This window comes from Misgurnus anguillicaudatus, chromosome 18 (genome assembly GCF_027580225.2).
Source record: "Misgurnus anguillicaudatus chromosome 18, ASM2758022v2, whole genome shotgun sequence".
NCBI classification, from domain to species: domain Eukaryota; kingdom Metazoa; phylum Chordata; class Actinopteri; order Cypriniformes; family Cobitidae; genus Misgurnus; species Misgurnus anguillicaudatus.
The window spans coordinates 6,683,841-6,706,523 of record NC_073354.2 but is presented as its reverse complement, the minus strand read 5'-3'; the positions used below and the strand labels follow the sequence as shown (position 1 = coordinate 6,706,523).

At 38.3% G+C, this 22,683-nt stretch overlaps 2 protein-coding genes across 3 annotated transcripts; one reads left to right on the top strand and one right to left on the bottom strand.

The window, feature by feature from the left end:
- Nucleotides 1–1,305: 1,305 nt before the first annotated feature.
- zpax2 (zona pellucida protein AX 2) lies at nucleotides 1,306–18,116 on the bottom strand. Its single transcript, XM_055186381.2, has 21 exons — nucleotides 17,915–18,116; nucleotides 17,781–17,836; nucleotides 17,611–17,703; nucleotides 17,411–17,535; nucleotides 17,187–17,327; nucleotides 16,966–17,016; nucleotides 14,619–14,786; nucleotides 14,446–14,542; nucleotides 13,468–13,685; nucleotides 13,245–13,395; nucleotides 12,970–13,178; nucleotides 11,014–11,131; nucleotides 10,129–10,331; nucleotides 9,898–10,012; nucleotides 9,644–9,813; nucleotides 9,467–9,567; nucleotides 7,569–7,699; nucleotides 4,539–4,728; nucleotides 4,300–4,462; nucleotides 1,818–1,932; nucleotides 1,306–1,733 (listed from the first exon to the last, which is right to left on the bottom strand). Exons 1-21 carry the CDS (start codon nucleotides 17,971–17,973, stop codon nucleotides 1,660–1,662), a joined length of 2,748 nt encoding a protein of 915 aa, XP_055042356.2. The 5' UTR covers nucleotides 17,974–18,116; the 3' UTR covers nucleotides 1,306–1,659.
- Nucleotides 17,709–21,697, top strand: kcns3b (potassium voltage-gated channel, delayed-rectifier, subfamily S, member 3b). Of its 2 annotated transcripts, none has more exons than XM_055186383.2 (2): nucleotides 17,709–17,730; nucleotides 20,184–21,697. In XM_055186383.2, exon 2 carries the CDS (start codon nucleotides 20,241–20,243, stop codon nucleotides 21,480–21,482), a length of 1,242 nt encoding a protein of 413 aa, XP_055042358.2. In that variant the 5' UTR covers nucleotides 17,709–17,730; nucleotides 20,184–20,240; the 3' UTR covers nucleotides 21,483–21,697. The 2 variants fall into 2 exon arrangements, with proteins under 2 accessions (XP_055042358.2, XP_055042357.2); XM_055186382.2 differs by lacking the exon at nucleotides 17,709–17,730 and adding an exon at nucleotides 18,352–18,550.
- The last annotated feature ends 986 nt before the right edge of the window (nucleotides 21,698–22,683 follow it).

Sequence of the window (22,683 nt, the reverse complement as noted above, 5' to 3'; positions counted from 1 at the left end):
TGTAAAAAAACATGCTTTTAGTATGGGAGAATGATAAACCCTGTCCAGGAAATCACCCCAATGTGTTTTTTGAACCATGAACCACATCAACACATTGCAATATTTTGTGTTTTTTGCATAATGCAATGTCATGACTCAACCCAATATCACGCAAATACGTGACTATTTCACGTATGGACCAACGTGAAAATGTCATGTTTTGCCGGGTTTGAACGTGAGCATGTCACGTTTTCTGTTTGTGTCACTTTCACGTTTTGGTTACTCAACTTTTTTTGTCCTAATTTCTTACCATTGTCACTTCGGTTTAGGGTTAGATTTACATAAAATGACATCCTTACCTAAACAAACTTTAACCCCAACGTCAGGCGACAATTGGTTAAAGTTTAGAAAATATAAAAGAATAAGTCTTGTATCTTTTTTTTTATAAACCAATACTTAAAGTGACAAATACTTAAAGTGACATATAACACAAGCACCAAATCTAACCCTAAACCGAAGCGAAAATGGTTTGAAAATAGGACAAAAAACTGGAGTAAACAAAACGTGAAAGTGACAAACAGAAAACGTGACATGCTCACGTTCAAACCCGGCAAAACGTGACATTTTCACGTTGGTCCATACGTGAAATAGTCACGTATTGACTTTTTAGCAATGTCATATGACCCCCTTAATAAAATGCTGGAATCCTTTGTCTTCGGCTATTTTAACAGCAGAAGCAAACACCGTATAGACCTTCATACGATTAAATAAAGTCTTGTAGCTTCCTATTAAACTGATTGTAAATTATATTACAAAGCATGATGCTTTTATCCAAAGTGAATTACAGTATAATGCAAGCTATACATTTAATCCGTATGTGTGAACCCATGACCTTTTGCACTCCTAACACAATGCTCATTTGCGGCACAGGAACACAGTATTCTGTTCAGTAATATTTATCTTTAAACATCACGTCTCACATTTCCTCATGCCGAGCAGCTGTTGCTCCACACGCTTCAGCATAAAACAGTAACAATGTTAAAAACCATTCTTAAAGTGAAAGATGTGATGATCTGATAATTAAAGTGTTTATTAAGAGGGGAGTTTAAATGACACTATGACTTTTAAAGACCAACCGCAGCTTGGCTGCGTGAATGTGATGTTTGGCAGCAGCTTTTACAGAATGGAAATCCTGAGGAAATATTGCCTGTCTACAGTCTTGACATTTGCCAAAACATGTGTACGCAGCACAGCACACCCACAGGATTCTTATTCAATTAAGTTTTCTTATAAACCTAAAATTTTCTTTAAATCAAACAGAGAATGTCTCATTATTTGCATTTATTTATATGCATCAAATAACCATCAGTTTTCTTTTGAGTAATTTTATTACTGCAGGTTACAAACTTTTTACATCTCACCAATTCAATATGTTGAACTTCCTTTAAAGCACCTGAACTTTCCACCCGAGAACAGAAAAACTCTTGCAGTCAATGCATTGGGATTTTTAACCTAACGTTGTAAACTGAATGCCATCTAGTGGACAACCACAACATCTACAATAGGATTTGAATTTATGCATTTATGATCTAACAGATTTCAAAGAGTTAAAAACCTTGGGCATTCAAAATTAACTTAAACATGCGACTCAACATCAGAGATGAATGTCATCACATGACATCATCCCATCAGAAGAATAGGGCCTGTAGAGACATGCTGCAGTTCTTCTTTTGTAAAGTCTGATCTTCTGCGAACTATCGAAGAGAGAGTCACCAGTCACATAAAAGTAACTACACCGTTAACAAAGACAACTTACAGTAAAAATATAGATCGGTTACCTCGACTGAAGTGACTCGCTTGATTCGGATTTCGAGGAGTTGCGCACTGTTGGAAACATCGTCCTTCAGCAGCATTCTCAACATGACAAAGGATGACGTCACAATGGACAAATACCTACGAGCAAACTGAACTATAAGTATACAAAGTTTTAAACATTAAATTATATTATCTCATTGTTTAAAGATGGCGTTTCTCACTACTATGCAAAAGGATCTTGTGTGTACATAAAAGTAGTGTTGTCTTGCAAGGTATGGCTTAAAAATTCCATGCACAATAAAAACAATTCATAGCACCTTGCGCTGCATCTGCACAAACAGAAGGATTTAATTTAGGATCTAATAGTTAATGACTGTGTTCGACAGTGTTGGGGTAACGCATTACAACAAACGTGCATTATATAATATTACTTTTCTGAAGTAACAAGTAAAGTAATGCATTACTTTATAAATGTACATATGAGAGTTACTTTTTCAAAAAAAGTAATGCAAGTTACGTTTCAGTTTAATTAATTTGATGTAAAAAACAAATGTACTGCATTAAACTGAACGTATTAATGTAGATTTTACGCACGAGCGCCTGAGTGGGAACCATTTCAGTCAGAAACAAGATGGCAGACCAGAGCTCGACATTTTTGCAATGGAAAATGCAATTTCTGAATGCAGAACTTCAGTCATAAAAACACTTGCAAGGCCTAAAAGAAATCAAGCCTCAGCCAAGTAAGAAAAAGTAATTTAAAAGTAAAAGCAATTTAAGAGTAATGCAAGCATTACTTTCGATGATAAGTAACAGTTTGGGGGAGTAACTTAATATTGTAATTCATTACTTTTAAACGTAACTTTCCCCAACACTGGTGTTTGAATTATGTCAAAGATATTGGGGGTCCCCATCATTATACTGTAGGGTCAAACACAAAGTGAAATGTGTTCCTGGATCAACATTTTTAGTTGGTCTTGGATCAACATTTTAATTAAACCAAAACACTCTTAACTTAAACCCTAACCATTTTACCCCTCAAATTAGTGTAAAATAATAGTTTGAGAATATTTTTTTAAAAGACGCCAACTACAAAAATTACTAAAAGATAATAACTAAAGATTCTTAACGTCAACAAGGTCAAAATGCAAAGACAATTCATTCAGAAAACGGCACGAGACACACTTGAGAGTTTACATTAATTTCAGACAGAAATCTTTTAGATTATCTTTAAGTTCGAAATAAACTAATGGATGCTATCGCTTTGTGGTAGTGCAGCATGAGAATTTTAAATTCATGTAGCCCATTAATTAAAACCAGGGGACCCCTTAATTTATATTTTTGTGCTTTATAAGGGGTCCCTCAATGCTTATAGGAGGTCCGGGACAAGCCCAGTCCACCTCAATTCAAAGACTGGTCAATTGTTTTTAATGCTAAAACATCCAAGCCCTGGATCACAAAACCAATTATAAGGGTCAATTTTTGAAATTGAGATTTATATAGCATCTGAAAGTTAATAAGCTTTCCATTGATGTTTGTTAGGATAAGACAATATTTGGTCGAGATGCAACTATTTGAAAATCTAGAATCTGAGGGTGCAAAAAAATTCTTTAAAGTCCAAATAAAGTGCTTAGCAACTGCATCCACTGACAGTTTTGATATATTTATAGTAGGAAATGTACAAAATATCTTCATTGATCTTCACTTAATATCCCAATGATTTTTGGCATAAAACGATAATTTTGACCCATACAATGCATTTTGGCCTTTTGCTACAAATATACCCGTGCTACTTAAGATTGGTTTTTAGTCCAGGGTATATGGACGTGTAACACCACAGGTTTGAATAACTGAAACATTTATAAACATAAAACTACATGATCTTTAGTGTTCTAATGATTTTTGATAAATGAAAAAAAAATCAATCATTTTGATCCATACAAATGTATATTTGGCTATTGCTGTAAATATACCCGTGTGACATAAAATGTGACCCTGGACCACATAACCAGTCTTGTGTTTATGCATATTAAACGTATATACTACATTAAGATGCTAAAAAAGACATTTGACACATTTAAAAGCTATTTTTGCAGTGGTAATTGTTTTAACGGTTCCACCCCTGCTGAAAAATCCAGCTAAGACCAGCATAAGCTGGTTTAAGGTGGTTTACGCTGGTCCTCCCAGCCTGACAAAGCTGGTCATGCAGGTGGGCCAGCTGGACCAGCTTAAAAAGTGACCAAAACACAACTAGACCAGCTTGCTACACCAGCAAAACCAGCTAAAACCAAGCTGGAGACCAGCTAAAACCAGCTCACCAGCTTATGCTGGTATTAGCTGGATTTTTCAGTAGGGACTTATGCTGTTTTTACATTCAAAATAACATATTTCCATTGTCTTTTAAAAAAGAGATTTTTCATAATTAAAGAATTTAAACTTAGTAAAAAATCTATAAATAGTTTTGGAAAGTAATGTTTACTGTTGCATAATAGTATGTTTTTACATTACCCGTCTTGCCATGTTGACATCCTCATCACCATCCAAACTCCCATCATCCTTGAAATTAAAGGTTTCAACCTCAAATCTCTTGAAGTGATCAGGGATATGCACTCTGTCATCCGCCATTACAGGAAGAAGCTTGGTTTGTTCGGGGTCTTTAGAACTCGGACAGCTAATAAGAGAGAGAAAATGATCAGAAACCTTGTCGAAATGTTCCAGAAACAGTACACAGCACTTTCAAAACGTACCCATCAACTATTAAATCCCATCGAGGTCTGGAGTGTCTGTCTTTGGTAAGTGTTGCCCAACAGTTTTCCAAGACTACAGCAACCCTGGCATCACTGGAGTGATCCATGCCAACCTCAAAATAAAGAGGCTGTTTCAGATACTTCAGAACTGGATAATCCTCATCATGATAGAAGAGTCTATACACCATATCTTAAGGATTTAAAGTCAAGTTATTAGAAAAAAACTAATGTCAACATTTCCCACATTCACAACTTAAAATCTTTCAACCAACAAATCTCTTTTTTATAGTGTAAGCGATGTTAAGGACTTCCTTAATGCTGAAACTGTATCAGTTGGGATGATCTTTGCATTTAATATTAATTAACCCAAAAAACAACAATGCTTTGTGTCAATCAAAAGACTTTTATGGATCTTGGAAGTGTTCGTAAACATTGAATGACTATCGGGTGCGCGCGCAGCATGGGGTCAAACTGTTCATACCCTTTAGGCTTTATAGTTTAATCTAACAGGGCTGAAAAATGATGACTTACCTCAAATGAAGTGAGCACTACAAACACAAGCCTCTTTGATCTTTGCATTGTTCCAAACTGCACATTAATTGCTTGCGCTGCAGATGTTGTATTTTTTTCGCGAAAACTTAACGGAAGACCTGTTGCGATTTTCAAAGCCCACGACGTAAGTAAGCATTTTTGACGATACCAAATAATACGCAACTCAATCTGCTGTAATGACTTTTCTGACCCCGACATGCGCAGTGGGAACCGCCTGTGACGTGAACTGTGAAGGGGTCTATTCTGTTAAGGTGCATGTACTGAGAAAGACTACCTCACAAAACAGTGTAAAACTTACAGCACCTCCTCAAAAATGTAACACGTCGAAACGACGCGGACCGCAAGATCTGTGATTGGTCGACGTGAATGTATTTTGTTTCCTCCTACGCAATTCGGTGGTGTAACTGCAGAGCAACACAAACGCAGAAGTATAAATGCTCATGACGGCGTTGCCTATGTGTGTAGCGTCTGGCGTACCCTACGGCGCAACCCCGACGCAAAAGCATAAATTGGCCTTAAGGGTCCTATCCAGCAAAACGACCGTCATTCTTGACAACAAAACCGACAAATATACACTTTTAAAGGACAACTTCTCGTCTAGATCCGGTCGTGATGCGCCAGCTGACCCCACTACGTCACCGCAATACGTCATGACCTCAAGAGGTCACAAAGGACGAACGCAAAACTCCGCCCCAGTGTTTACAAGTCTGGAGAAAGAGGACCGTTCCAACGTTGTTGTATGTCAACTGATACTAATTAATGTCTTTGTGGTGTCAGTTTATTGTTTACAATGGTCCGCAACTGTGCGTTTCATACATGTAACACGTGACCTCCCTACGTCACTACGCATTTACGTTAGGTCACGCTGGACCGTATCTAGACGAGAAGTTGTGCTTTAAAAGTGTATATTTGTTATTTTTATTGTCAAAAATGACAACCGTTTTGCTAGATAAGACCCTTATGCCTCATTTGGGATTGTTTATAGTCCTTTGAAACTCAGTTGAAAAAAAACTGTTGTGTGTTGGGTTGAGTGTTGGGGTCCATTAAAGTCCATTAAAATGAGAAAAATCCTGCAATGTTTTCCTCAAAAAACATAATTTCTTCTCGACTGAACAAAGAAAGACATCAACATTTTGGATGACATTGTGGTGAGTAAATTATCTGGATTTTTCTTTTAAGAAAATTGAATATTCCATTAAAAACCTAATAATGAACTGAACTCATACAGCATTTATTAGTTAATTTAAACCTTAATGTAAAGCATTACCATGAAATAAAGATATAACATTTCTTACAATTTAGAGTTGGACATGGTCTTAATAGAAATTAATTTGGTGAAATGATATCTAACTAATAACACAAGGAAGGGCCTTTCAGAATGTGGATGGAATAGTGTTTTACCAATTAGTTAAGCATAACTTGCATGTTGCCGCAACCTTTCCAGTAGCAGCATGTAGGATAAGTGTATATTTGAAGAGTTTCGTTGCAAAACGAGATAACCACCGTTTTTTTTAATTGTTCAGAAATCTCGTTTTTTGGTTGTACATTCCAATTAATTTCAATGCAACTGCAGTTGGTTTGTTTTGATTTAAACCTTCATAACTTAAAAAATACAGCTAAGTAGCACCATAAAACAAAATAATAACATGATAACATAATAATAAACATGTTTATCTCATTTTGCAATGAAATTCTTCATTTTCTGTATTAGCTTACCGCCTAACGCTCCACCCCCACGAAATGCCTGTGCCAAGCAATATTTATATAATGTTTTATTATATTATATTATAGTATAGTATTAGTAGCATTATTTATTATAACATTTTTAATAATTATTTACTATTACTGGAGAGGGGCTAAAGGGGCAGGGGCTTCAGCCTCCCCGGACTCCCCCGTGCACACCACTGCTTTCACACGTGACCTTTCGATGTGATTTTTTAATCTGCAAGGTCTGGTTGGCGCATCACGGCTAGTACAAAACGAGAAATTACGGTTTGAAAGTACACATTTTTATTCTTTTGGCCAAAATGATGATCTTTTTGCTAGAGAAGACCCTTACACCTCATTTGGGATTGTTTAGAGCCCTTTGAACTGCAATTGTAAACTGCAAACCATTGAGGTCCACTAGATGGAGAAAAATCCTAGAATGTTTTCCTCAAAAAAAAATTTATTTCGACTGAAGACAAAAAATGCAGCATGAAGTTAAAACAACCTGATTATGCAAGTAAATTATACCTACTATAAGTTTTGGCCCATGTTAAATAAGCACAACTTAGAAAAAAATTAAAATGTTAAACTTAAGTGAAGTCAACTATATAAATCAATGTCGTAATTATTCTTAAACGTACAAGTTTGTTTCTTCATCGCTACCATGATCCATTGCATCTTGTGTTACACAATTCCTTCCAAGATAACTCACAGCTCTGAAATTAACTTAAATGCTTAGGTGGACAATAGCAATTCTCACATTTTACATACCCTGAGAGAGTCTCAGTTGAACCGTGAGTTCACCCGTCCCAACATCTGCCTCTGGCTCTTTCAAGTGTGAAACAGAATGAAACATCACGCTCTGTGTGGAATTTGCCTTATAAATGCAAGACACTGTGAACCTGTTCAGAATTGAAGTCTCGGTCAGTGTTACCGCTTTTTACTCGCCACAAAAGTTCTATAACAAACAGCATACTAGTGGATGCTGACACCCACATACAGTATTGCCCTCCGGTGTCTGTACTTTTTTAAATGGTGAGTATTGTAATTTTACCTGACTGGCCCAGTGTACATTCATGGCCAAGTATTGTCAGTGACGTACATTGTGTGTTTTGCAAAGTTTGCTGCTTAAGTTTGTGACGTTCGTTCACAATTTTTACTAGCTCAGATGCATTTTAGATAATTGCAAAAAGCTTAACTGGCCAAGAAACTAACATCTCACAAAAATCTAATTTCACATGGAGGGGTGGGGGTTGGTTTGGCCATGCTACTAAATGATAACCTCACATCTTTTTACTAATCATATCAGAAGCACGTGTTAAAGTTGGAATAGGTACTAGTCAAGTGAAATCACCATCATACTGATTTGATAAGAGTAGACTGACTGCTATCCAATCATGAAGTGCTTCCAATCATTATGTACTTGTTAGCAATGGTTACCTCCAAACAAATACAAACACGCAGCTATCATCGCTTTGCATTAAAATTGCATCACATGCAAGAAAATTGCAACAAAGATTCTGAAAGAATCATCTACCAGATCAGGACCTTCAAGGAGGAGAGAGGTTTGACTGCAGTAAAGGCTGTTTCACACTGTTTTGTGCAGCATTTAGTGCAAATGTGTTTATCTTCAACGACACCTGCCATGAAGTGCCATGTTCAGAGAATGGACAGGATTTTGGGTGCACGAGCAAGGCATGTGGACCAACTCCGCTTCACCTCTATAACCGCCCCTGTTTTGACGCTTGCCGCACGTCTCCTATTGAAAAAGATCTAAACACTCGCGGTTGCAAAGTACCGTGTGAAACAGCCTTTAGGATGTCCTAGAGTGTCCAAGTAAGCACCAGGATCGTGTCCTTCTCACTCAACCATTTTACCTCCGGTAAGATGAGCATTTTTAGTATTGGCAGCAGGTGCATATGAGTGCATATGAGTGCATATGAGTGCATCTGCACACACAGTGAGGCAAATACTTTTAGACAATGCCCTGGTCTCAGGATCTCAAGAAGGGCAGTTAAGAAGCTACTTCTCTACAAGAGAAACATCAAAGACAGACTGAAACTCTGCAGAAAGTACAATGATTGGACAGCAGAACATGGCTGCTAAGTTATTTTCTCTGATAAGGTTTGAGACATCTGAAAAATCGACTGTCCGGAGAAGGTGAACACTACCATGAGTACTGTGACATGCCAACAGTGAACCATCCTTAGACCATCCATGTCCGGGATGCTTTTCAACCAAGGAAGTAGACCCTCTCATAAATCTACCCAAAAACACTTTCATATCAGTTTTTATTCATGGCAAAGTCCTGCAAGAGGAACATCTCCCTGCATTTGATGATGATCTGGACATTTTCCAGCATGACGGCACAGCATGTCCTAAGCCAAAAGTGATAATGAAGTGGCTCAAAGATCATTACATTGAAACTTTGTATCCATGCAAAGGCAACTTCCAGGATCTGAATCCCATAGAGAACATGTTGTCAAATCAAAATAATCTACAAATTCTGAAGCAGTAAACTTTGCTTGTCACAGCCAATACTTTGCCATGATTGCACTTTGTAAGTGACTTAGGACTGAATTGATAGGGTTATACAACATTATCACAGATAATAAAGCCTAGCCTGGATTGAGCAGTAAATCCAACATCTACAAACTTAAGCTCCTGACCTGTATTGCTTGTAAGGTTCACTGAGTGATTCAGAGATCGTCTGTAGAGGTTCTTCCTTCCATGTCACTTCATTCTCATACTTCATTGTATCTTCAACAAACTGCATGAGCAAAATGTCAGCAAAGTAATGTGAACATAACAGCAGTCATGCACACACAGTAGTATCCTTACTCTACCGTTCTTGAAGTCCCACAAGTGTTGAGAGCAAAGTGAAAATAAGCAAAGTGATCTTCAGTGTAGATGGGTTTGCAGGCCGGGTCTCTCAGAGAGAGTTCACCAGGATTCAGATTCGGTACGGATTCCAGTTTGGGAAGAATTACAGTCATTGTTCCGTTAGATAAACACTCTGGACCCAAAAACAACAAGATATTTGCAACGGTGAAGCAACAAGTCAAACTCTAAAAGGGAGCAAGGCAATATGAGCACCAACCTAACAACGGGACATAGAAAGGGCAGGCCAGGGACAAATCTTTGAGATCCCAGTCATTTACTGAATCTTTGATTTTAAGATCAAGTCTTCCCCTGACTCCTGCCAACTTAACAGACTTGTAGAAGGGAAGAGAGACAAAAAACAAATCAGTAAATAAAAACAACCCTTGCCATATAGGTCATCGATTTTAAACAGGTTGCTTAGTCCTGGTTAAGGACATTTGAAGAGTACCTCAAATATCACGTCTGGAGACATTAATGGAACATCAATGGTAAAATGCGTGTCATTCCGATGATGGTTATACTGCTGTAAATTGTCGTTGTTCAGCTCTCTTTCCCCCAGTATGATCTTCAGCTGGGACTCTGGAGTGTTGCCATACTTCACATAAATGTTAAAACTCTCATTTCCGCAACTTCCCCCTGCTCCAGGAAGGACTGAAAAAGCAAAATAGGCACATTAAAACCAACTTAGATATTACAAGATTACTCATTTCTGCTGCTGGAAAACTATCTGCAGATTTCCCAAAGTGGAATCCAAACATTGTGATTTTTATGATCATGTTGTAATTTAACCTCTTAAGACCTGTATGTTCACATACATGGACATCACATTTTTTTGTTGTTTTGCACCATAATACTTAACTCTGTGTAACTGGAACCTGTTGAACACATACATACACTGCTTCATGTACTAAGAAAAATATTTGGTTATTATATTTATTGGTTCTTCCTAACCCCCAAATAGCTGGAAGAAATGTGAAAAATAGACAAACCAAATCTCTGGTCTTAGGAGGTTAAAGTAAATCTTTAGAAGCAGATCTGTGCAGCCCAGGTGTGTCCAATATTCAAGGCTTCTTGACAGATGTATAATACCTGGTTTCACAGACAAAGCTTAGCTTCAGCCAGGACTAGATCTTAGTTAAATTAGGCATGTTGATAAAAGATGTTTAAACATTCTAAGAAAAAGAGGTTACTCTGGTTTGTATCTTAAGACAAATCAATAGCCCTGGCACATTTTAGGTTCTGTCTTTACAAGTTATTGAGACAGCTCAAACATATGTTTTAGTCTACGATTAGCCTTTAGCCTTGTCTGTGAAACTAAGGGTAAATGTCTTACCCAGATCACGTAATGAAGCTTCTAGTACTGCAGAGTGTAAGAAAGATGCATGTTCAGGCAAGATGACAAATCCAAAGATGAGGGGAAGTGTGTAGCTTGTGACATCATAGCGAAGATTCTGCATCACAGATCAATCACGTTAGAAAGTGAGGTGTGACAAGCGACTTTGCTCTGGAGCCGTTAAATAGCGCAGTGAAAGGCGATAACCATAAAATTAGGCTTGTTTGAGATGAGCAAATTCTGCGCAGAATCAATCACCAATGATACATGCAGATTAGAAAAGTGCCCGAGTTACATCAGACCACCGTGCTGACATTGTGCCAAAAAACTTGCGATGACGGATTCTGCAGTCGGGTGCAGTTGCTCTCCAATGCACGAAGAGAAAAGACTTGCTGACGACACAGCTTAATGCTCATTGGCCTGGGGATGTCAGCTGATGACTTCTTAATTCTAAAAACTCCACTTCTTATAGTAGTTTTTATATTTTTTTACTGGTTATTGACTTGTGATATTTATATTTTTAATGAACTCCTTTAAACATTTGTATTAGTGATAAATTATTTGTACTGCAAGCGGTTTATATTTCACAAAAAAGAAAATAATTAGCATTACCACTAGACTTAGATTTATACATTCCAACATTTACTAATGGTGCTATTCCACTGCATAGTACCCCACGGTTTGGTTTGGGTCAGGTCAGCTCACCTCACTTTGGGTTGGTTAGCTTTTCCATCGAGTTTAGTAACACTTTGGAGTTGGCGGGATTATAGGAGCGTCGTTATATTCGCGCTGCTTACTGCTATGACATCATACAAGTGAGAGCGTTGTTGTACATTCCCATCCATTAATTTATCTCTCAGTCTGCCACAAACTTAAAATTGTCCACCATAAATAGATGTTTGCACATCGCAATTATCACTACCTCCGTCTCGCATAACAGTTTCTGTACAAACACCCGTAGCGTCGGTCGACACGCTCCGCTGAGCCTCATTTAAGTTGCATTTAAGCGGCCATGTGCATTGCGAATGTGCCGACACAAACTGCAGGTCTGGAAAAACGTATGATGTTCCTGATTCTCAACCTGTGGATGTTTTTCCAACGCTAAAAATGGAGTTTAGGAACTTACAGCGAAGCACATATGACAACAGGTTTGCTCGAGACAGCGCAAGCTAGCATGAAGGTAAAGCTAATCTTTTACATTATAGCGATGACGCTGGTAGTGACGATTCTCTCAGACCAATCAGTGATCTACAATGTTTTTGCGTCACGTTTTGGTATCAGCTCAGGTCGCTTGGAACCCCAGCCGAGGTGGTACTAAAAAAAGTATCTGGTACTACGTACTGCACCCAGTGGAAAAGCGGACCCGACCCAAACTAAACCAAATCGTGGGGTACTCTCCAATGGAAAAGCACCATAAGTTGCGTTCTCCAGTAATGAACAGTTTGTACATTCAACTTAGTTGACTCTCATTATAAACACCTTCATATAAATGTATTTATTGATATTTCAGTTTTATCCATTTCATCTACGAAAAAATATGCAACCACGATCTCTGCCTCTGCTGATGTTTGTGGTCGACTGGATTGCGAGATTGGTGATAAGTCCATCTTATAAGCCCATTTTTATTCTTCCTCTTACTGCAGCCGCATGCTCTAAATTTCTAATGTCTAAATTTCGGTTGAGGCGAGCCACATCTCAAACAAGCCTATTGTTATATTTACTTTTGAATGGGAAGCAGGGTAAATTCAGAGAGGTTTAGTAGACTAACTGAAAACATCATGCGTTAAAATAACTTAAAGGGGAATTTTGTGACTGTAATTAAGCATAAACATGTCTGGCATAGAAAATAAATCTATTACTTTGCTATCTTATTTAATCTTAGTTTGATGATTCTTCATACTTCAGTCTACAATGGACGCATCCAAACCAGCAAGCAAGGAAAAAACTCGAACGCACCATTTTCTGGACGTTGGGATCAGAGAAGGACACCCTGAAAGAAAACCCTTTGGTGCCATTAGGGAAGTGGTGCTCCTGTAGGCCAAAACCTCTACTGATGAGCTCAGAGATGCTGAGCACCTGAGAGCCCACAGTGATATTCAACAACTCCACATCAGGCAGAAAGTAACCCAGCAGGACATCAAACATCTTCTGCTTTGCCAGAGTATCTGATCACATAAATAATTCACTTGGAATTCAATAATTCTCTAATTTTGCCCAAATTGAACACTTACTGTCAGTGATTTGGGGCTGCCAGGGTGTCAGAGGGGTGGTGATGGGGAACAAAACCTGATATGTGGTCCTATCCAGTAGCTCCTTCCACAGCATTTCCAGCATGGGCTCTATGGTGTAACTGATATGGTAGTGCTCCATGTGAACATGACTCTGTAATGAAATGAGGACTTGTCATTGGTTCCTTTTACTTTTTAACGTAAATAAAAGAGGAAGAAACCCAACCTTGTAGTATCCATCAGGAGAACCAATGGGAATCACAATGACTATATGGGACTCTGTAAAAGACATGGTGTAGTTATGGCTGGCCATTTCAACGGGTGTGAGTCTTCTGCCATTAACTCCCAGATGAACCTCCAATATCTCAAAATCAGAAGACATCAGATGGGGGATCTGCCGAGGAACGTGCCAAAAAATCATCTGACCGACGACAGTGGCTCCATCTGTGGACACAAAGACAACACAGTTTTTTTATGGTTCTTTAAGACCACATGCAAATTCACCTGAAGCACTTCACAGGCATTTTAATTGATTAATCCTTGAAGTGCCAGACGCCTTTAATGTGAGTTTTTGCCCACTCAAGTTGGTTACGACCACAAACTTAAGTCAGGTTGAGACACCAATGTGGACGACAAGCATGCAGATGAGCTTCCCTGAAACAGTTTGTTCAGAAATTTTTGGGTTATGCAAACCGAATGTTGCAGCAGCTGTCCAAATGCCTGGTCTAAGACGATCTTGGAGGTGAAAATGCTGATGTGGAGGTTCTGGGCTGGTGTGGTTACACATGGTTTGCAGTTGTGAGGCCAGTTGGATGTTTGGGCAAATTCTCAAATGCCTATGGAAACGGCTTATGATAGAGAAATGAACATTCAATTCACAGGCAACAGCCCTGGTGGACATTCCTGCAGTTAGCATGCCAAGAGCACGCTACCTCAAAACTTGTGACATCTGTGACATTGTAAAATGTGCAGTTTTCTCTCTCAGCACTCAGCCTTTTATTGTGGCCAGCCTAAGGCACACCTGCGCAATCACCATCTTGATATGCCACACCTATGAGGCGAATGGATTATCTCAGCAAACAAGAAGTGTTCACTAACACCGATTTAGACAGATTTGTGTACAATATTTGAGAGAAACCAACCTTGTGTAAACAGAAAGTCTTAGTTCTTTGGTCATTGTAGTTTGTGTATTAAAAAGCCTCACTTGTTGGACAAGCAGCTGATGCCTCCACTATAGCCATCATCCATCGGTCTCGGTACAAGACCGCCGATTTGAACACGATCATGTCAACGTCTGCGAGCTGAAAAGAAGACACATCAATCAAACACAGACAAAAAAAGTGAGAAATTATTAATGGCACTCAAATGAATTCATACACGTTCTACAAAGCTTTCGGCCATGTTGTACGGGCTTCGCATCACCAGTCTTGATGGAGAACTGTTAACACTGTAACCCATCTTTAGTAGATCCTCCTCATAAAAAGCCTTCTCTTCAGGGGTGTACAGTATGATCTTCCAGAGTTCCAAGTTAGAATCAACTGTGGGCTGTTAGAGAGACAATTTTAGCATTTGGCCCACTGACGTGAAGTGCAATTTTGATGTCTAAACATAGTGTGACATACAAAAAAGCCAAACAAACTGAAGAAGAAAAATTAATAAACCCTAACATCTCTGCCACAGGCATTACTGTATGAGTCCTGACAACAATATATTTTAATATTACAAAGAATATGACATCCAGTTGATTGTTATACTCTGGAGCATTCTGTCCCAAAATTGGCTGTCAGCCAATGCCATCCGGGATAACAAGCAAACTGGAGTAATTTTATTGTGAATTTTGACACGATGTAAGACAGCATGTTACACAATCAGGAAGACCCTGAAGGACCACCAAACAATGGTGAAATGTATGCATGTCTTTCATGAAATGTGTTTAACTTACCCTTTTCCTCACTAGCACACAATGTAGTGAAATCCGGTGTCATATGGCATAACGCTAAATAACATATAATGTGGATTTTATGTAAATATGTTAATTTAGCATGAATTTACATATTTGGCAGTTGAAGGCAACGGTTACAGATTTCAATAGGTAGCCAAAAATACTGGCCGATTAAGATTTAAACTGAATTGTGTCATATAGGATAACAGTTATTTTTGACTGGTGTTGTTACATGAGTCTGTTAAAACACTTAACTCTTTCGCCGCCATTGACGAGATCTCAATCAAGAAAAAACGCTTCCCGGCGATGACGAGTATTTTCTTTCGCAACTTTTTAAACCCGGAAGTAATGCCCTATGGCAAGCTGCTACATGTCCGTGTCTGTTTTAAAGATTGCCCTGAATGGGATCTCTATGAAAAGTCCGTCACAAAAATGGAATTATCTCTGCTTTTTGCTCAAAATGTGGTGTTTTTGCAGAAACCTACCCATATTCAAAAGCTGATTACAAAAGAACTACTGAAGGTAGGATGAAACTTTTTTTGTTTGAAAGCAGAGGGTCTGTTCTTTTATTTGGTATATTGTATTGTTTATATATTTGAAGAAGAACATTTTCTGGAAGGCATTCAACTTTTGTGAATATCATGAAAAACGCTGCCGCTGGCTGGCAACTTTTTAAAAAAATGCTGGCGGGGAAAGAGTTAAAATACATATTACTAAAATCTCAAATTTTAAACAAAGTTAAAAAAATCCCCATAAAGATAACTACTTAGATGTGCAGTTTTAACCTATTTGAATTTTTTATACGGACTACCGGCACATCCGGGAACTTGACTGTAAATTTCGACACTGCCCCTTTTTGGGGAAAAAAACAGACCTTCCATTGACTTCCAAATAGCGGAACAAAGTAATGTTTTTACACAGCCGGCAGGCGTAAATAACTTATAAAATCACTCATAAAATCACTCAGATTAAACATGTTGAGTAATTATCTGTCCACCCGGTATTGCAGAAAGACGGAAAATCTCGTCATTGGCGGGGAAGCGTTTTCTCTTAATTGACGAGATATCTCGTCAATGGCGGTGAAAGAGTTAAATTACAAGTGTGAAACTATTCTTAACCTAGAGTAAAAAGCAGGGCTTAAAACAAAGATAACCCAGGGTTAAGCGCAAAAGTAAAATCAATCACAATTAAGTAGTTGTGTTGTTCTTTAGATAATCTAGGGCAGTGGTTCTCAAACCTTTTCAGCGTGCGGCCCCCTTTGTGTATGGTGCATTCCTTCACGGCCCCCCCAAAGAAAATTTATGACAAAAAACATTTCTAAAACTTCACATTTTAATTAAACAAAACATTAAATTATACAAAGTAGTGCTGCCTTATTTTTTTCAGGTTTAATTTCACAGAATTCATGACGAATTAATGTATTTTATAAAATGTCATAAAACTGGGGCCCCCCTGGCACCATCTCGCGGACCCCAGTTTGAGAACCACTGATCCAGGGTGACAACTTACCTGCCGTTGGGGCAAATTGTCACAAGTAAGCATTCTATATTCAACAGTCTACAACTCCGTAATGAGATAAAATATGAAAATTTAATGAATACAACATATGTGCCCAAGACTTCCTTCTTTCATTTAGTATGAGATTTATACCATTGTGATGTATGGTGCTTAGTAAATGTTAGACAGTGTGAAAAGTATGACAACTAACCCAGCTCTCCCCTACCCAATCTGAATAATAGTGGATTTACTATTTTTGCAATCATACACAAAAATCACACTTACCAAATGTTTTAAAGCAGCTGTCTTATCTGGTAGTGCTTTCCTCACAGATACCTAAATAAACATGCAGCAAAGAGAGCTAGCAAAAATGCATGCATCCATTGGCACATCAGGAGCCCTTGATAGACAGGGCAAGAATCATTTTAACTTCAAGACTCAGAAAGTCTCTCTTCACATCTGTATTTGTTATATTGGAAAGTTAAGAGAAAAACAAAACTGCTTGCCTCCATGAAATTTGTTTCACACATAATTTCACGCGAGGTCATTTTATGACTGCAGGACTTGGTCACTTCGTGGACTTTCTCAGATGACGTTGGAAAATCATACAGCTTAAACTGCATGGCCACTGTAAATGCCATGCCATCCTATGAATAAAACATTAGATAGAATTAAGCACCTTCCATTTAATTCCACATCAATCTTTAGAGATGAGAGCTAGGACATGTACCTCTTTCTTCGCAAAACAGCTTTGTAGGGAGGCTGAGACTATTGTATTACCCCACGGATCAGATTTCTGAGTGTAGCCACACTGAGCTGCCAGGTAAGGTGTTATGAGTACAATCTGTGTGTCATCTGAAACACCAAGAGGAGACCCAAATTAATTCTGAGGTTTAATAAGTTACTGGCATGCTAACAATTACAACTTACTGACTGCATAAACCTCTAAAGGTGTCACTGCACTCGATGAACCGTGGATGGTGAACTGTACTCTACTTCCAAGACATTCAGCATTTATTTCATCTGAAAACAAGGAAGTGGGTCCATTAGGTAAATGAAAATCAACACAGAACTGTTTAAGTGGTTGTAGTTTGGCTTACCTGCTGAATTGTCTCCGTGAATGATCGTGGCAGGTACAATAACAAGCCATAAAACCCTATAAACATCATAAAGAAACTCAAAAACAAATTCTGTGTTTAGTTAAAACACACATTTTGCGTAGATGAACACCTACCATATTTCAAAGCACACCATTGTTTGTAGATATTTGTGAAAAGGTGCAATAGAAAACATCGTCTGTGTGGTAACAGATTGAGAGATATCACGCTCCAGCTCGTTAATCACCCGCGCGTCCCCGCTGCGCTCTGATTGTTAATTATTGCGCACAGGTGAGGAACCCAAACAGTGCACGAGCCTCACCTGCGGCTCCGAGCTCCAGACGACTCTTTACGTTTCACAAGCCTTGTTTCCACAGCATGATTTTATGCGCATTATCGCATCAAAAAAGAGTGATGGAAACGCCAAATTTCGATTAAAAAAAAACGTAATTCCCAAAAAAGTGTCAGTGGTTTGTTATTTATACGAGAAAATGCGAATAATGGGACATGGAAACACATTTACCGAAATAATTCTGACGTAGCGAACAACAACTAACGAGACTGACCGTCTAGCTGTTTCCGCTGGAGTTGCCTTTACCATATATGGGGCTAGGTTGCCAACGTGATGGACACGCGCCTCGTATTTGTTTGTTTTTGCTTTTTGCGAATTTTGAAAAACCGATCTTTGACGAACAGTTGGATTTGTAGTATAGTTTCCCAAAAACTTTTCATCTACTGGTGATGATAAAGTGCTTTTTTAGTTAAGTGCACGGGTAAGTGATTTTTACTTAATGGTGTTTTTCCCAGTTTTGTCTAAAGTCTCTTTTTTGTGACTATAACGGTATGATTTGAGGGAGACAATGGGAATATTTGTCACAAACCAAGGCTTTGACTTGAATGGCAAACTTGAATGAATGCACTGTAATTGTAAAAGCACTGAAATTGGCTTTTTACTAAAATAAAATTTTCTTAGGCTAGGTTTGTTTATAAAATATATATTTTTTCTTTCTTTAATGCCATAATTAAAATGTTTCATTAACCATCTGTAAAACATATGTTTATTCCAAATGGACTTTACTAAAGACTATTTAATGTTTGTCAGCAAAATTTCTAGGACGACATAATACTGAAACAAAACATGTTAAATATTCAAAAATATGACAAAGGTGTGGCTAAAATGCCTAAATGTAAAATATATTTATCAGTATGAAATTTAAAGCATAACTAACCTGACAAAAATGTGACATCTTGCCCCTAAAAATGAGGAGAAGTCCACTTGTCTTATAATATAGTTTAATTAATGTGCGCATATAAAAATGTATTATTCAAGATTTTCTTTGGAGAACTTTGATGCCATGTGTGATACCACCAGCAAACAAAACCATTGGCGGAGAAAATAAACATTTATGCAATTGGATGGATTGTAACTTAGATTTTGGTATGGTTTCCCCTACAGTCACAAAATCTAGAATTTTCTGTAAAAAATTGCTGTATTTATGGAGCTGTTTGCCAGTAACTTACTGTAGATTTAAATTTATTTACTGGCAACAGTTCAAAGTTAAATGAACATTAAACATTAACAAGTCTTTATCTTTACAGAATAAAACTATAAAATAATGCAAAGCATGCAAAGCATTCTGGGAACCAGAAATCCTCATCAACCTTTTTCTGTGGCTGCGTCCGAAAGCTTCGGCAGCTGACTTTTTTGCCTCTCTGCCTCATGAGGCAATGACTTCGGAGGCATGAAGGCTGCTAGAGAAACGCTTTTGGACACACTTCATGGAATTCTGTTTGAAAAATAAACTGAGAGCGCCTTTATGATAACTAATCCCAACTACTACAATCATTTCTCACTAGAAATGCAATTAAAAAGTGTAAATATAACTTTATTTACACTAAATTTGTGCTCCAGCTGCTTCCTTGGCTGCCATTTTATTTTTCCGAGCTCGACCAATCACATTCTCCGTGCACGCCAACGCATAACTTGTGGGACAGGACATGTAGGTTTCTCATGAAGTAAACCAAACGTTGCACCCGGACATGCCTTGATGCCGTCCTGCCTTGGAATGCTGCCTCAGAGGGAAGCATTTCAGAGCTTTCGGACGCAGCCTGTTTTTGTCTTTAGATTTTGATTCCCAGAATGCTTTGCATGGGGCTGTTATTTTATAGTTTTATTTGTAAAGACAAAGATTTGTTAACATTTAACTTTGAACAACCTCTTGCCAGTAAATAACATACATTTTAATTTACAGTAAGGCAAACAGCTGCCAGTTATACTGTAATTTCTAAAGAAATTTTTAACAGTGTACATGTTATGTCTAATATGATTTGCGTAGTCATGATTTATTGTTGTTGAGTGTCGTTGATATATCTGTTATCATACATACATTATTTTCATTTGTTTAGAAAATGCAAGACTGCCTTTATCAAGTTTCCTGAAGTGATTGAAACAATACCTCCGCCATGGTGTATGGACAGGTTTTTCACCATGAGAGCAACGAAGAAGATCTGGTTAACATCAATGTTGGAGGCATCCGGCACAAGGTGGAGCGTTGCATTCTGCTCCGGTTCCCAAACACACGTGTGGCTCAGTTACTGCAGTGCTGTAGCATCTCAGCCATCCTGGAGCTCTGCGACGACTACAACCCCACCGAGCAGGAATATTACTTCGACAGGAGCCCACAAGTCTTTTACTGTGTCCTCAATTTCTACCGCACTGGACACTTTCACGCTTTAGAGGAGCTCTGTGTGTTTTGCTTCATTCAGGAGATGGAATACTGGGGTCTTTGCGTCAAGGATCTGGAAGCCTGCTGTTTCGATTGGTTGTTTGAGCGAAAATATAAGAAGGAGAAGAACCTGGAGAATGTTTGCGATTCGTCGCCTGAAGAGATCTCGGCCGCCAGCAGTGACCTGACATTTGAGGGCACGTGGTGCTCGGATACGCGCAAGTTTATGTGGCAGACCCTCGAAGATCCCGGTTACTCCAGATGTGCAAAAGGCTTAGCGGTGTTGTCGATCGTGATTATTTTGACCTCCATCGTGGCCATGTTTGTCCACAGCATGCCCGAATACAGACACATAACTTATACAGATTTTTCTGTACTGGCCTGCTTGGAGATTACCTGTATTATTTTCTTCACGGTGGAGTTTGCCCTGCGAATGTTCGCTGCTCCTCGTCCTTGGAAGTTTTTGAGAAATCCTTTGAATATCATCGACCTCGCTTCTTTCTTGCCCTTCTATGTGATTCTGGCCTTTGAAGGATTGAATGAGAAAGACAGGGCAAGTCTGGTCAACGTCGAAGAGGTGGTTCAGATTCTTCAGGTGATGAGGGCTTTCAGGGTCCTGAAACTTGCGAGACATTCAGAAGGTGTGAGAGCTTTTGGTGAAACCTTAAAAGATTCCCACCATGAGGTGTGTCGTCTTCTTCTTTTCATTGCTGTTGGAATACCGTTCTTCTCAACTTTGATTTACTACATCGAGAAAGATGACGCTTCATCCACAATGTCCTCCTTTTCTAATTGCTGTTGGTGGGCCATTGTTTCCCTGACAACAGTGGGCTACGGGGATGTATATCCACAGACTTTGGCCGGGAGAATCGTAGCTACCTTTTGCATCCTCTGTGGTTTACTTGTTGTTTCTGTACCCATCAGCGCAATCATGGACAACTTTTCCAAGTATTTTGGGAAAAAAAATGCTAAGAAGTGACTTACACCCTTTCCCAGTGGCTTCAAAATGTTAGTTATGATATACTGGGTTAAAAAGGGCTTTGAGGTTGTAAACATGTTTTATCTCATTATTAAGATTATCTAAAAATGTTAAGGTAATTTTATTCCTATAAATGCCAAACATGTTACAACATACACAGTAAATGTGTAATTTATAATAAGCTAAACACCTCTAAATAAAAACCTGCAATCAGATCTCTAAAGGAAGTTTGTGTCAAATCGGACATGAAATATTAAAGGATATATTCCAGATATATTTTTCATCACCGTGTCATCCAAACTGTTAATGTCTTTCTTTGTTCAGTCGAGAAGAAATTATGTTTTTTGAGGAAAACATTCCAGGATTTTTCTCATTTTAATGGACTTTAATGGACCCCAACACGTAACAGCCTTAATGCAGTTTAAAATTGCACTTTTAACGGAGTTTAAAAGGACTCCATAAACGATCCCAAATGAAGCATAAGGGTCTTATCTAGTGAAACGATTGTCATTATTGGCAAGAAAAATAAAAAAAGTGTTTTTAAACCACAACTTCTCTTCTTCCTCCAGCTGTGTGACGCGACGCCCCAGCGCGACCTCACGTAATTGTGTAATGACGTCGAAAGGTCACGTCTTACATATATGAAACGCACATTTGCGGACCATTTTAAACAATAAACTGACGTTTAGAGTTCTTTTAATGCGGTTTAAAATTGCAAAGTATTGGGGTTCATTAAAAGTCCATAAAATGAGAAAAATCCTGGAATGTTTTCCTCAAAAACAGTTTCTTATCAACTGAACAAAGAAACATATCAACTTTTTGGATGACATGGTGGTGAGTAAATTATCTTTAATTTTTTTTTAAAGAAAATAGACTAACAACCAGCTGTCGTTTTATTACGATGGTATAAAATAATATGATCAAACATAGAGATAATAAATCATGAATTCAGTATCTCATCCATGAACATGACTAGCGAATTCCACTCTGGATGATGAAAACAACAACTCTCATTGTTCCACTGGCTTTGCCTTTGTTATTGTGAAATAATGACCTCTAGTGGTGAAAATTCCTACATATTGTACCTTTAAAGGCGGTGTGCATGATTTTTAAAAAATGCTTTGGAAAAGGGAGTCAGGCCGAGTACCAAAACGCACTTGTAACCAATCAGCAGGAAGGGGGGTCTATCAAAAGAAGGTCC

Coding starts and splice junctions, on each gene's coding strand:
- zpax2 (XM_055186381.2), bottom strand. CDS start 17,973: ATGTTTTCTATTGCACCTTTTCACAAATATCTACAAACAATGGTGTGC. Junction 17,017..17,186: donor GTGAAACAAATTTCATGGAG/GCAAGCAGTTTT, acceptor ATGTTTATTTAG/GTATCTGTGAGGAAAGCACT. Junction 7,700..9,466: donor GAACCTTACAAGCAATACAG/GTCAGGAGCTTA, acceptor AATTCTGAACAG/GTTCACAGTGTCTTGCATTT.
- kcns3b (XM_055186383.2), top strand. CDS start 20,241: ATGGTGTATGGACAGGTTTTTCACCATGAGAGCAACGAAGAAGATCTG.